Raw genomic sequence first — 15,103 nt, 5'->3', positions numbered from 1 at the left:
AGGAGAGAGTTGTACCTGGTAACACCTGCCATTCCATCTTCTATTCCGAACCCGAGTACCTTGGATGGCTGCTACCAGTGTTCACTACCCAACAACGTAGGGGGTAAAACAGAAGCACTAAGTCAGTTATTTTTTAATCCACTTGCCACACTCTGCTTTTTGACTGGAAAGTCCAGGCTGTGTACGTGTAACCTGATGAGGAATATATAAGAACTTACTTCTGCCCGTTTGTTATTTCTATATCTCATAGATTCTTGCTCCTCACTCTCTCCAGCACTGCCATCAATTGCGTTTCGTTAGTTCTTTTTTTTTTGTAATGAGCCATTTGACTATTTTTTTATTTCCTTTTCATTACATTTTTAGATGGTTAAGCATTGGGCTGCTAACTGTAAGATTGGCAGTTCAAATCCACAGTCCACTCTTCAGGAGAAGATAAAGCTGTCTGTCCCTGTAAAGATGTGCAGTCTCAGAAATCTGGAGACCAGTTCTACTCTGCATGGACTCACAGGCATTGGATTGGGCTTGGTGCCTCATCACATCTAACATCTTAAATGTCTAACAACCTTGTTTAAATTGACACCAACTTAATTTCTGGAACATATAAAAACTTTGTTCCTTTACAACGCCATCTCCCACCACCTTTCTGTAGCTGTTGTTATAATCTCTCTTTATATTATGTGCCCAGTCACTTAGATGTATAGTTTATATATTGATTTTTCAGAGCCATTTAGAAATTACTACCAAAGTTAAAAGCCAAGAATATCATAAAACCCCAATACCACGGGCCCCTTCCTTATCTTTGCCATTAGATGACCTTGGTTGGACATCTTTATTTTCTGTACGCATCTTCGCTATCTTCTAGCGTCCTGTCAGCGCCATCGGAAGGACGACATTCGCAGTTCTCCTGCAAGTCTAGTCATCGAGCACGCATCAGGTATTTGTTTGTCTGAGGCTCCTGAGCTCATTCTTAAAGACAATGTTGCTACACACAGACAGCTCTGTTTCTGCTTCACTTCTATCATTCCACTGCCTTCTTCCCTTCAGGGTTTCTACGGAAAACTGCCACCGGACCTGAGGACTTCTCGTACGTGACAATGTCTGCTCTCTTGCTTTCAGCATCTTCTCTTTGGCCTTTGCGGGTTCGTTATAATGTGTCTCAGGGGGGTTTTTTTAGGCAGCCTATTGGGAGTTCATTGAGATTCATAAATTTGTGCAGATTCAAATACATTCCCAAATTTGGAATGTTTTCTGAATTATTTTTTCAAATATTCCTTCTGCCCCTTTCTCTCACTTCTCCTAGGAGTCCCTTGACACATGAGTCCCCATTTAGTGGTGCCCAACTTAGCTACACTGATTTTTGTTTTCATTTGTTCTTTTCCTGAGTTGCGGGGGGGCCTCCTCAACCTCTAGGATCTCAACTGCCTTATTCTCCAGTTGACTGATTTCTTCCTCTTCCAGCTCAAATGTGACAGACCTTCCATCGGATTTTTCATTTCAGTTATATTTCAACTCCAGGAATTCTGTTTGGTCTCTTTATTATGTTTTTTGCTTATGTATCGTTTTTCCTTCTAGCTCACTTTTACCCTTTAATTCATTGATTCTTAAAATGGCCAATAGTGCTCTGAGGGGTGCTAGAACAATTGGGGGGTGGGGATGCACTGTAAAAGCAGGTACCTACACTTTATCCTGGATTATGTGATAGAGCACAAAATGTTTTAATTGCCAGGCATTGAATAGCTTTTTTCCTGTAAAGGCAGTGGTATGGCAAATAAGTGAGGGAACCTATGTTTAGTTTTTGAGCATTTTAACACTAGTGTTTTAAAGTCTTCTAATCTGTCTACATGGAGCCCTGGTGGTTTGGTTTAGGTCAGCAGTTCAAAACTACCAGCTGCTCCTTGGGAGAAAAATGGGGCTTTCTGTTCCCATGAAGAGTTAAAGTCTTGGAAATCCACAGGGGCAGTTCTACCCTGTCCTGTAGGGTAGCTTATGAGTCAGCATGGACGTGATGTGAGATTGAACTTTGAGAATTTGTTTATGGCTTCCACGAAGACAATTTTCCCCTATGTCTTATTCTTTTGAATGGGTCATCCTTTTCAATTTTGGGGTGGTTTTTTTTGTATGTCTTGCGATTCTTGGGTTGTTGAATTTGGGACATTAGATTATTACACTATGTAGCACTCTGCATAGTGTGACTTTTCAGTTCCTCCACATGCAGTGTTTTGAAAGCACCAACTCCCAGGTGGTCACAGCCTTGTGTCTGCTCACCACTCCCTCTCCCACTCTTTGTAAGGCCAATTTGGGTCAGAGGGCTGCGGGAGTCCTTGAGGCACTCCCAGAGATCAGAACAGACTTACCCAACAGTTTACCACAAAGCATGCCATACGAGAGCAGGCAAGCTGGGGTCCAACTCCACTGCGGCTGCCCATCCGCTTTGCCACAGGGGGAGGGTTGGGACCGGTAGAAAAGTAAGTTTTCTGACTACTTGAAAGTTCCCATTTCCTTTCTTCTTTTTTTACCATACAGTGCTGCAATCCTCAGCCTCCTTGTCAGCGTTCTGACAGAAATTACATTACAGATTTCTCATCCCTTTTCTTGGGAGAGCGTGGGACCCGCTCACACAACTACCTTCAAAGATGGCGCTATTGTTTGTCAATGATACCTCTGACTGTGGGTCAACAGTATTTTTTTTAAGGCTCCAGACTTTTCCACAGAAACGTTAATTGTGGCAAAGTCATCGCTCCAAGCGTAGTATGTTATTTTTTCCAACGATTTAAAAGTTAAATTAAAATAGGTGTAACAGCAGGCTCTGGGTGGGGTCTAGGACCCACTTGAAGAAGAAGATGGGATTAGCTGATCATTAATGCTAACACCTGGGCTAGTATTCGTTAACGCCAATATCTCCATGTCCACATGCATTTTATAACGAGGAAGTACTGAATAAGAGCATTCTAAACAAGTTGTTTTATTTTCGTCATTTTTCAATCTAATGTGGCATGATGTGCAACCGACACTCCATAAGTCCCAAAGTAACCTGGAATGGGGTATGTCCACATGAACAATTAGAGTGTTCTGAGAAAACATCTAACTCAATTTATATAAAAAGTAAAAAAGATGAAGCTTATGGATCCATCCCTTAAAGCTTTCCCCAGTATAATTTGGTTATTTATTTCAGAATATAAACCATCAAAATAAAATGTGGGGAATATCCTTTAATGCTATTCATTAGAAAAATGTAAAAATCGTTCTCTAGAAATCTTCCCATGTCAATGAAACAAGACTCTTTAAAAGGCAAGTGAATTAAGTGGTCTTATTCAGTTCAAGCCCAAGGGATTGTTCCGGTGTTCCATCACTCCAAGTACACAAGACGAAAATTTACCTTGAGGAGTAGCTTTTCATGGTGCATGTTATCAGAATCGTAGGGCTTTTTTCTTTCATTTTCAACATCCACATACAGCTGTTTATAGCCAGATATCTGCAGCAAGCAGGCCTTCATACAGATTTTAAAACTGAAAATTATAACATGTATTAGTTATAAATCACATCCCGCTAAAGCAATGCCTTCCACAGCATGCCGTTCATATGTCTATTTAGAAACGCATTTCCTGGAAATCGGCCCTAAGAGCTCCTTAAACAAGAAGCATTGAACTCAGTCTCATGTACAATAGAATTAACTGGGGTCTGGAAAGGGGCAAGACATAGGAATTGCAAACTTAACAGTTAGATTTTTTTTCTCTTCCATTTTTCATGGTTTCCCTAGATATTATCATATATTCCAAATCCTTATTGCTTGACACAGCTACAGATCTAAATTTCCAAATATATAATGAGCCAACATATACAATGAACCAACTGAGGTACAGCAGGTATCTGAGCTTGTCCACATACCACAGCGTATCTTCTCAGAAACAGGCTCTTTCTAAGACTCTAAATCTACCAACGGCATCACGTATCAAGTCTGAACAAGCAGAATTCTGTCTTCTTACTCTATCAACAATATATCCCACAGGTCCCCAAGTTCTTAGCCCTCAATCTCTGCAGCGTGCCTCAAAGAAACCCTCCGGCGCCCCCTGCTGTCTACTTGGCTCCATCATCTCCTGTCTGAATGCCTCACGTGCATCCTACCCGTCCTGTCTTCATTCCCTCTTCCAGCGTCCTCATCCCCAAGGCTATCGTCCCATCTTTCTAAAATACAAATCTGCTCATGGAATTTATTTGCTCATCAAAACAGAGAACACATTCTAAATCCCTCAGTGTGACATTCAAGACGTTTAGCAATTTATCTCAAGTTTAGCATTCTATTCATTTCTTCAGCCACTGCTCTGCACATCTTCAACGCTCCAGTCACAAAGCATTCCCTAAGCTCCCAGACAGTCATACCCCTCTACTTCTGTGTCTGGCTGGCACTGCCCTTCTTCCTAGAATGTCCTCCCTTACCCGTTCATCAGTGTCCAACCCGAGGGTCACCTTACAGTTCTCCCCTCTACCAGCTCCCTTCCAGGAAAAATAAACGGCTCCTTCCTTTACACTAACATACACATGGTGACCGAAGAGTAAAAATTGCTGAACACCCACTGTTTCAGCTAATGCACTATGACTGAGGAGATGAAAATCAAGTGAGCAAGCACCCCTCTTCTTAAGGAACTTAAGCGTTTACTAGGGAAGAACAAGAGTGAATCAGTGACTACAGTCTAGTGGGTTAAATGCTATGCTAGAGTGCTCTACTCACAGAGACCCTACAGGGTAGGGTGGAACTCTGCCGTGGGTTTCCAGGATGGTACATCTCTATGGGAGTAGAAAGCCTCATTTTCACCCCTTGCTGTGGCTGGTGGTTTTGAGGTGCTGACCTTGCAGTTAGCAGCCCAAATGAAACCACTCTACCGCCAGGGCGCCTATGCGCCAGAATCGATACGATGGTAGTGGGTTTGGTTGTCTGAGAATGCTCTAAGTGAGGACGGAGCAAAGGCACCTGGCTAACATGGGAGGAGGCAGGATGGCCTTGGGGCGGGGAGGAAACCAGAGGTACATTTAAAGAGCAGGGACCTAGCAGTTGCGCTATTGAATTGTAGGAAAGTCATGTTGTTACCAAAGAAAGTGGCAATAGCACTCAACTGAGGAGCAGAAAACTCGGGTCTTAGCTCTGCTTTTATCACTCAAAGCCAAACTCACTGTTACTGAGCTGAGTCTGACTTACAGAAACCCTGTGGGCCAGAGCAGAACTGCCCCCTACGAGTCCCCCAGGCTTTACGTCGTTATGGAACAGAAAGTCTCCTCTTTCTTCCGTGGAGTGGCTGATGGGTTCAAATTGCTGACTTTGACATTAGCACCCAACTGCATACCCCACTACAGCATACGCCTCTAGATGAAGTGCCTCATCTAGGGAAATGGGAAGAGTGGATTAGCTGTGCTCCACACACCCTTCTGCCCTAACCGCTCACAAATCGCTCGCTGGACACTAGTGCCTCATAAAAAAGGAAAAGAAGACTGCAGAACAGCATACCTGACATCCTTCTCAGAGACGATGTTCTTCTCCTTCATGATGTCTTCCACACACTTGTCGATTTCACTCTGCACGACCCGGGTAGCCTCCTGCAAGACCTAACAGAAGTGCAATACAACGCATTCCATGGCTGAGGGACTGGTCAGTGCTGAACCATGTCACCGGGTTACCTCAGATGCTAGTTTCCAAGGCTCCCTAGGGCCACACTCATGCAAGTGTCTACACACGTTTTTGATAAAGGAGGTACAGCATGACATATCTGATAAAGGCATCCCTCATAAGGAAGCCACGGGCTTCGGCGAGCGAGCCACCCTGTGCTTATGAAGCAAATTGTAATTGCATAACAATAACAGCAATAAATCTATGTATTAAAAAAGTTACATGGAGAAATCAACCGACCCCTGGTGGTACACTGGTTAAGTGCTCAGGTGCTAACCAGAGGTGGACTGTTCAAACCTACCCTGGGACTCCATGGGAGAAAGATACAGCAATCTGCTTCTATAAACATGATAGCCAAGGAAATTCTACAGGGCACTTCCACTCTGTCACATGGGGTCGCTGTGCGCTGGAAATCAACCTGACACCCCCAAACCATGGCAATCCCACCAGCAGAGCCAGCCCCTAGGGCCAGCTTATGTAGAAGATTGTGGTCCTTTGCGTGGCGTGTGCATGTGGCGATGACACAGAAAAACCATCCGTCTATAAACGTCCCCTGGGCCTTTCCTTGAAACCAGGATTTCCCAGAGTGCGTGGCATACTCCAGAGAACAGGAGAATGATCAAGAGGGGCTACAAGAAGCAGGTACCCATGCTTAATCCTGGATCAGCGGCCACGGAACAATAGTTTTCATTTCTAAGGAGAACGGAGTTATTTTATTTTTTCTGAAAAGTGGGGGTAGTTAGCCAAATAAGTTTTGGAACCCATACGTTAAACGAAGAAGCAAACGCATGCCCTCCTTATCTCTAAAATGTTTCTTTCCTCGGTTAGCTATCATCTCTTAATACCCTTACCGTCCAAGTTGATTCAACTGCGTTCTTTCTGATCAACCTGCAGCTCTGCCCCCACCGACTCTGAGGCCTCCGTCTGGAGCACGCCTCCCCCCCCCCCCCTTCCCTGTAATACAACGGGGGAGGCAAAGGAAAGGACACCAAGCCCACTGCCATCGAGTCAAGTCCGACTCTTGGTGCCCTTGCAGGACACGGCAGAACTGCCCCGCAGGGTTTCCGGGGCTGCAGATTTTCACAGAAGCAGGCTGGTCGCAGTGCGTGGGTGTGAACCACCAAGCTTTCAAGCGAGCAGCCAAGCATTTGACCACTGCGCCACCAGGGCTCCTTAAACACAAATCCTCCCTACTTCTAAAAGCAGCTCAAACGGCAAGTCCACAGACCATCCCCTGATCCCTGTCTTGGGGACTCCACAAGCCGTGGGACAGAGTAGAACTGTCCCCTGGGGTTTGTTTCTAAGGCTATCATCTTTGTGGAAGCAGACTCCTGCATCTTTCTCCCTTAGAACGCCGGGCGCTTTTTGCACCATTGACCTTTAGGTTAGTGATGGAAGCTTTTCACCACTGTACCACCAAGCTCCTTGTCTGTCCTATATTTTTATATGTAAGTGAAATATTCCTCAAGGATGGAGATTCTGTCTGATTCACCTTTTCATATTCTGCATGTAATAGACAACTGACCGATGATGACTGCATGCATGGAGGTATTCATAGCCAAGCTTCTTAAGAATATAAAAGCCCTATAAAGCAATGCATATAATTATTTACAGGAGGCAGGGCCCCCCTGACTCCCCAGAGAAAATGCAAAGCTACAAAGGAAAAGGATGGAATATTCTAAGCCACCAGTAAGGATTCAGAGATCAACCAGGTCTACTTCATCAAGCTCCGGGATAATTTGGCCACAGGAAAGATCTTGAAGCTTGAATACTGGCAGAAGCAAAGGGGCTTCGCCTCGAGCGGGTGTGTAAGAGATGCGGCCCGGTCCATGTGGAGAATGCAAAAACTGTACCCGATAGAAACAAAGTATGGGCCCAGAACAGACCCCCGGAGCACACTGATCTGCTAATACAACGGCTCTCAAAAGGGCTGTGGCTGGTCCCCAAGAGCAGCAGCAGCAGCAGCAGCATCACCCCTTGGGAGCGTGTTGCAAATGCAGTCAGAATGGAACCCAAACAGGTGGCGGGCTGGGGCCCAGCCACCTTTCTTTCCACAGCTTCCCGGGGTGTCCTGGTGCACCATCCAGCTGAAGAGCACTCTGTCCTAGATCTGGAAAGGAGTACCACTTACATATTAGAGCAAAGCCTCTTCTATTAGGACATTTAGAACAGTTCATTTTAAAATCGGGATATTCTTTTTTTTTAAAAATCAAAGCTCCACGTTGTTTTCTAGAATCAATATCTCTATATAATCTTACCTTATTCTTCGAGTATGTTAAGGAATGTTCTGAAATGAAAAAAAAAAATAACAAAAAGTTGTCCCTTAAATGCTGTTTCTAAATTACTGCTTATGAATAGTAAAAACATGAAGGCAATCACACATTATTTTAGTAAGTTCTGAAGATACAATTTTTACATATATAACAAAGAATGCATTTTAAAGGTTTCAGTATAGGGAAGTATTATTCCATAGATTCAACCAAACAAACATGCCAAAGCAGAGAGGTAAAAACCAAATCTGTTGCTAGTGAATCAATTCTGACTTAGAGTAGCAGTGTTCCCTGGTAGGGGCGGGGTGTGTGTGTCTTTTTGGCTATAATCTTAATGGGAACAGACCACCAGGCCTTTTTTTCATGGTACAGCTGTAAAGTTTGAACCATCACCCTCTAGGTTAATAACCAACAGCAAACCACTGGTGATACCTAAAAACCCAGTAGTGTAGTGAGTTATGTTTTAGTCAGGAATTCAACCCCACCAGCTGCTCTGCGGGATTCAAGAGGAGGCTTTCTGCTGCCGGAAAGATTTATAGCCTTGGAAATGCACTGGGCCAGTTCTACCTAGTGCTGTAGGGTGGTTTTGATTCAAGGGCAGTGGCAGTGAGCTGTATGAGTTAGGGAACTCTACAAAGTGTGCCCCAAATCCCTCTGCTGACACAGAGTCCATGTACGGCAGAGTCGACCTGCTTCCTTGGTTTCCCAGGCTGCAAAACTCTTAAGGAGACAGACGGCCTCATCTGCCTCCTGCAGTGACCGGTGGGCTCAAACTGCTGACCTTTCTGTTAGCAGCCCAATGCTTAGTCCACTGTGCTACCAGGGCTCCTTCAAAGAGATGGAGCTGACCACACTTCCTCTGGGGTCACTGTACAGACCCAAGTGTCTACTCACCCCCACAAATTCAGGCACAACTGCCTAGGAATAGTTCATATTCCAGAAAACCAGTGAGGATGCGCTGGGCTACCACTCTTTCACTGGGTCACCGGACAGAGGTGGCATTTAGACCGGAGCTGCGAGCAACTGAACCACACAACCGAGAGGCGACCAGGAAGGGACTTTAGGTTATCTGGCCCACTCTTCTCTCCCAGAGAACTCACAAATCAGCCTCTCCATTCTCAGCTCTGTCTCAGGGATGGCAGGAACAGCTTTACTGGCCTACTTTAAAACATTTCTGATACATTGGCCCATCCAACTCCAGTAGGCAGTAGGGCAGAATTGTTCCTGTGGGTTTCTGAGACTATAAATCTTTATCTTTCTCCCCCAGGTGCGGCTGGTGGTTTTGGACAGCTGACCTTGTGGTTAACAGCCCAACTTGCCTCCTCCTATGCCACCAGGGCTTTTTCTCAGAAATGAAAAAAATTCAATAAAATGTTTTTGCCACAATATAAAGCCTTAACACAGGCTCTTCCCCCACACTACAGAACACCAGCCAAGAGGGATGGCAAGTTTCTGATCAAGAGGTACTTAGTTGTTCTCAGAGTGCAAAGGGCAAATCAAAAGATAAGGCAATGATCCCTTAGCCAGAGAGGTCTGAGAAAACTCGGGAAGTAATTAAAGTTCAACCACTCAGCTGCCCTGAGGTTTACGCTTTCATTTTGTGGCCATCATTCTTCTAATGCTGAGAGGCCTGTCCCAACGGCCACTGTCCTGTTCCCCCAAACCTACCAGGAATTTCAGTGAAAGCATGCTTGTTCAACACAAAACAGAAATCTGCTTCATCTGCGATTTCCCACTCAAACAAGTCAAAGCCTGGCCTGCTGTGGCAGGTTCTTGGTTCTCCTTATCGTGAGCCAGCAGCAGTGACCTTGGCCACAGTTCCCACTCCCCGGGGATCCCATCACTCCTCTGTACTCTCATTTAAGGTGGTAGCACGGACATGTTGGGGTAATGTGGGCAAAACGTAAGCCCACGTTCCTAGGAGCCATATTCAAGAGGAAAAAGAAACAGGTACAGTCACTTTTGTTTTTAACCCAATAGATCCAAATGACTATCATACCAACATCTCAGGAGTATAAAGTTGTTGAGATAGTTTTGCACTTTTTCTCTCAGAGAAAGCCTCTGAAAATCCAGTATGTATTTGACAGCGACATTCATTTCAATTTAAGCTAGTCACATTTCAAGTGCTCAACCCAGGTGGCTAGTGATCCCATATTAGACAATGTGAATTGCGTGTCTAGTAATCTTTGAGAAGGAGCCCTAGTAGGTTAGTGGGTTACGAGTTGGGTTACTAACTGCAAGGTTAGCAGCTCAAAACCACCAGCTGTTCTGTGGGAAAAAGACGGGGCTTTCTACTCCCCTAAAGAGTGACGGTCTTGGAAACCCACGGGGCAGTTCCACCCTGCCTGACAGGGTTGCTATAAGCCAACATCCACTCGTCGGCAGTGAGTTGGTTGAGTTGAAATCTTTCCTAGTTACCAGCCTTCCACAGATACCAATAAGAAATTCAAAGGTTGGTGAAGGATCTTGACTATCAAAGTGAGGCTTAGGCCATCTCTTCACCCTTTACCATCATTTGAGTGAAAATTTCAGAGATAGTAAAAGCACCGATTTCTCTCTAGAAAGTAGGTTGCAACCCAAGGAGCAAAGGGTAAGCTTAAGGAGCCACAGAAGAGCATCGTTCTCACACACGGGGAATTAAATACTAATCAGTTTCCATTATACATTTATAACATTTTAGAGAAGGACTCATAGCCACATTTCAGTTTATGAAACTAAGTTAAAGTGACTTGATTAGGACACCAGGGAATATATGTCCCTACAATCATTGAGGGGGGAAAATCCATTCAGAGCTACAATGTTCAGTTTTTTATTTCTTTTTTCAAATTAGTATTACCTATCCTGTATGTCCTTTGTGCACCTACATAGGTATCAAAAATCCGTTGCAATTCACACTTCCCAGTCATCTGTCGTAAGATCCATTTCATCCAGTATCGGAAAAAGTTTCCGTAGAAGAAATCCCACAAAGAAATAAACATGTTTTCTGGAGAAAGAAATGCAGAAAACAGGTTTGTGTCCAAATCATCAAAACTAATATAGTTCATCAACTCATCCAAACCAGTGTATTTCATTGTATCCATTCCGTGGTAGTGCTTACTGAAGCAGCTCAGAAGGGGCTAACAGTGGTAATACACACCACAGGTGAATTACATGATGGCTGGTCAAAGTAGCGCTTAAAAATATGAACTGCAGAAATCACAAAAACTTAAGAGCCAATCTACTGAATAAGTTGAAAAATAAACAGCAGAATAGTCTGGACTTTAAATTTTTTGCCTACACACTTGTTTTTATAGCTATTTTAATTTCTCATGCCTCCAAAATTGGATCTCAGCGTTCAAAAACGAGAGGAATCCAATGAAATAAGAATTTAAAAAAACATATACCGAACACCAAAATTGTGTTCATAAAGAAAAAAAATCCTTTTGCTCAACCCTCAAGGATAATTTTTCAGCTGACGCCAGCAAAAACACTACATATAAATGAAGTTTACAAGTTTAACATCGAGTAAATCACCCTGGTCAATTCCTGACTTTTCATTTCAAAGAGGCAACGGGCCAGAAATACTAGGAAACAAAAAACTACATCTTCCACAAAACGGATCATATCCTACGTACATTCCCCAGCTCTCAACGAATGCGGAGTGGGAAGGCACGGGGAGTCAAGTGAGGAGGGGCTTGTAAACAGACAAAAATCCTCATCTCCTTCTCGCCTACAAGATTCCCACAGGCACATCTCAAAGGACGAGGGCCGGGGGGATTGTCAGATTCGGAAAGCCCAGCCGATCGGTGCAGAAACGGTGCACCTCGGAGGGGGGATCAATTGTATCTGCAGCAGGTTTCCCCCAGGTCCGCGCTCAACAACACAAGAAGAGTCAGAAGGACTATTCCAGGCAACGGATCGTCTCCTGGGGCCAGAGCTCCCCAGACTTCGGGGAGTCGCTGCCGGCCGCCCCCCCTCCCAGACCTCGGGGAGTCGCTGCCGGCTCCCCCGCCTACCCCTCCGAGGCGAGGCCGAGCTGGCTGCGGGCAGAGGCTCTCACAAAGCTCTGCCAGTCCGGGGCCGGCGGACATTACGCAGGACCCTGCAGAGCTCGCGCACCGAACAGCGTAGGGCTGGGGAAGGGAAAACAACAACAACAACAGCCACCTCACAACGCCGAGGAGCTATGGGGGTAGGAGGGGGTTGGGGGACTGGGGATGCCTCGGTTTCCCCACTTGCAAGTCTTGCACTCACAGCCAGCAACGGAAACGACGCTACTCGCGGAGCGATCCCTGCAAGCACCGCGACCCGGAAGTCAAGGAGCAAAGCCAGGGACCGCCTTTCCCGGGCCAGAGCCCACCTCCCGCTCCCCCGGCCTCCTCCGATTGGCCTGCGCTCCACCTATCGCTGGCAGGCAAAGGAAGTCGGACGAAGTCGCCCCGGCGCGCCTGCTCGGATGGTGCGGACGCCGGGCGGTTACCGTGGCAACAGCAACCTGGTTGAGCACTGGGTCCTAAAGACTGCGCCCTCCTAGTGCTGGTCTTGAGCCTTCTCCCCATACGCCTCGGGTCTTCTGGGTTGAACTATTACCTACAGTGGAGTCAGGCATGCTTAATGCAAAGGTGACGTTTGAACGGTTTCCTGGAGGAGGAAGCAGAGTGTTCCAAGCCCAGAGGCATCACTGTGGTTTTGGTCATTCTTACAGTATCAAGTTTACAAAACCATGTCTGTCATATTGATGAAAAATAACAGGAGACTCACTGCCATGGAGGCCAGGTCGGCTCATAGTAATCCTATAAGACGGGATAGAACTAACTGCACCTTGTGGGTTCCTGAGACGAATTCGTTACAGGAGTCGAAAGGCTCATTTTTCTCCGGCCTACCTTGTTTCCCTGAAAATAAGACAGTGTCTTATATTCATTTTTGCTCCCAGATATGTGCTAGTTCTTATTTTCAGGGATGTCTTATTTTTCCATGAAGAATACAGTACACATTTATTGTTGGACAACAAAAATGGAAATGTATTACCTGTATATGGTACGGTAGTAGTTGTCATCACAAACCAGCATAACCAGACAAACTGAATCCTACAGTATCAAAAATTTCTTGTTACTACCATTATTTCCATGTACAACAATCTATGGTACATTTACTCATTTATTCAATGATAGTCATGTCATCATCTTCTGTAACTTCATCATAACCATCCAAACCCTTATTTTCAGGGAAGTCTTATTTTCAGGGGGATGCCTTATATTTCAGCGAGAGGCAAAACTGTAAGTAGGTCTTATTTTCGGGGGATGTCTTACTTTCGGGGAAACAGGGTAGCAACTCTTGGTTTGGAAATGCTAGCCTTCTGCCTGGTGTTCACATGTTGGGCTGCTAACCACAAGGCCAGCAGTTTGAAACTGCTGCGTGTGACTCCGCGTTAGAAAGAAGAGGGTTTCTGCTCCTGTCAAGGGCCAGTTCTATCCTGTCTTATAAGATCGTTGTGAGTCGGAATCAACTCAATGGCAGCGAGACCATTATGGCTATAACCCACTGTGCGTCCAGGGATCCTCAAGTTTACAAACTCACTGTCTGTGTGTATCCAAGACTGTACCTCAACTCCTCTTTCTCCTGAGGAGAGCCTGTGTGAACCAACTCCGCCGCCACGGCTCACCAAGTTGAAGCACTGTATTACGAGCTCCACTGGAGGGATGAGGAACTGGAACTCAAATGACTTGCCCTTGGCCCATATGTGGCAGGGAAGAATGGCTCCAGAAGAGGGAGCTTCAAAAAGTGCATGGAAAAAATACAGTGGAGAGATAATAGAATTTTTACATGTACTTTTTGAAACCTTTTCATATGTTGAGAAAAACAACTGAACCTTTTCCTGTAACAATAAACATCTAATGGTTTATTTATCAAAAAAATATGTTCCTTAACATGACTTTTATTGCAAAAGTAATTTATGGATATAATAAAAACCTCGAACAATACTTCATTAATTAATACCCATTTGTTGGTTACCTGTTACACACCAGGCAATATTTCAAAAGGGAGTCATGTACTAAACAAACAAGATACATTTATTATAGCAGATGGTACTAAGTGCAGGTAAGAGTAAGGTGACTCTGCTTCCAGGAAGTACAGTCCAGTATATTCCCTAGTGTGTTAGTCTGGGGTGGGTGGACTAGAGAAACAAATTTATGGACATTCATATGTGTCTAAGTAGAACTTTATATCAAAACACCCCAGCCCAGATCAAGTCGATAAGACCTATATTACCCCACATGTCAATACTAGTCCATAAATTCCTCTTTAGACTCAAGCAGCCATGCAATAATGCCAAATGCAGGAAAGTAACAGGCCAGTGGGTGGAAAGTCTTGTGGATCCAGTGGTGGTGGAAGCATCTCATGGCTGGTGTGGGTCTCCCGCTGGCTCCTCCAGTTCCAGGGCTCTGGCTGCCTCAGTGTAGCTCCACGTGGCTTGTCAGCAGGAAGACGAAGCAGAGAGTGTCCATCTGGCTTCCAGGGAGGAATACAGGAGTTCCCAGAATCCTCAAGAGAAGGCCATGCCCACACGGAGGCCTCATTGGCAGGATAGATCCCACCCATTTACACGTTGACAGGAGATTATGTAACTGCCACACCTAGGATCTGACCAAAGAGATTAGCATTCTCTTTTCTTGAGGAAAAATGTGGATTGAAAAGGATCAAGAGGCAGCATGATGCTATTTTCCAGGGACTGTCCTCTCCTAATGATATGTCCAAAGTACAGGAGAAGAAGTCTCACCATCCTTGTCTCCAAGGAGCACTCTGGCTGAACTTCTTCCAAGACAAATTTGTTTGTTCTTCTGGCAATCAATTGTACTTTCAATATTCTTCACCAACATCATAATTCAAATGTAGCTACTCTTCTGTTTTCCTTATTCCATGTCCAACTTTTCACATGCATATGAACCGATTGAAAATACCGCGGCTTTGGCCATCTCAGAAACCATCTAATAATACACACACACACACACACACTCACTCATATATATTCTAATATAGTAAAGGACCCAGAAAGACAAAGTACACAGCCAATTTGACAAATTAAGAAATAGAAACCAAATTCTATTCAGGAGTATTTCCATTATTACATAAACTATATAATGTTAAGTAAAATAAGTTTATAATAAAATTACATTTCAGTCTTTTACTTGAAAGTGTA

The 15,103-nt window shown here is 44.7% G+C and overlaps 1 protein-coding gene across 4 annotated transcripts in view; it reads right to left on the bottom strand.

The window, feature by feature from the left end:
* Positions 1-12,190, bottom strand: part of ELMOD2 (ELMO domain containing 2) — a 26,505-nt gene extending 14,315 nt beyond the window's left edge. For all 4 annotated transcript variants that reach the window (XM_004712139.2, XM_045293543.1, XM_045293542.1 and 1 more), the window contains exons 1-5: positions 12,160-12,190; positions 10,763-10,909; positions 7,915-7,943; positions 5,498-5,595; positions 3,377-3,506 (exon numbers count right to left, since the gene is read on the bottom strand). In XM_004712139.2, coding sequence (XP_004712196.1) covers positions 3,377-3,506; positions 5,498-5,595; positions 7,915-7,943; positions 10,763-10,904 — 399 coding nt within the window. In that variant the 5' untranslated portion in view covers positions 10,905-10,909; positions 12,160-12,190. The remainder of the gene's footprint in view (positions 1-3,376; positions 3,507-5,497; positions 5,596-7,914; positions 7,944-10,762; positions 10,910-12,159) is intronic.
* Between the last annotated feature and the right edge of the window lie 2,913 nt (positions 12,191-15,103).

Source organism: Echinops telfairi, unplaced genomic scaffold (assembly GCF_000313985.2).
Source record: "Echinops telfairi isolate 266 unplaced genomic scaffold, ASM31398v2 ScPeMD7_2186;HRSCAF=2738, whole genome shotgun sequence".
Classification (NCBI taxonomy): domain Eukaryota; kingdom Metazoa; phylum Chordata; class Mammalia; order Afrosoricida; family Tenrecidae; genus Echinops; species Echinops telfairi.
This window is presented reverse-complemented; position numbering and strand designations above follow the sequence as displayed.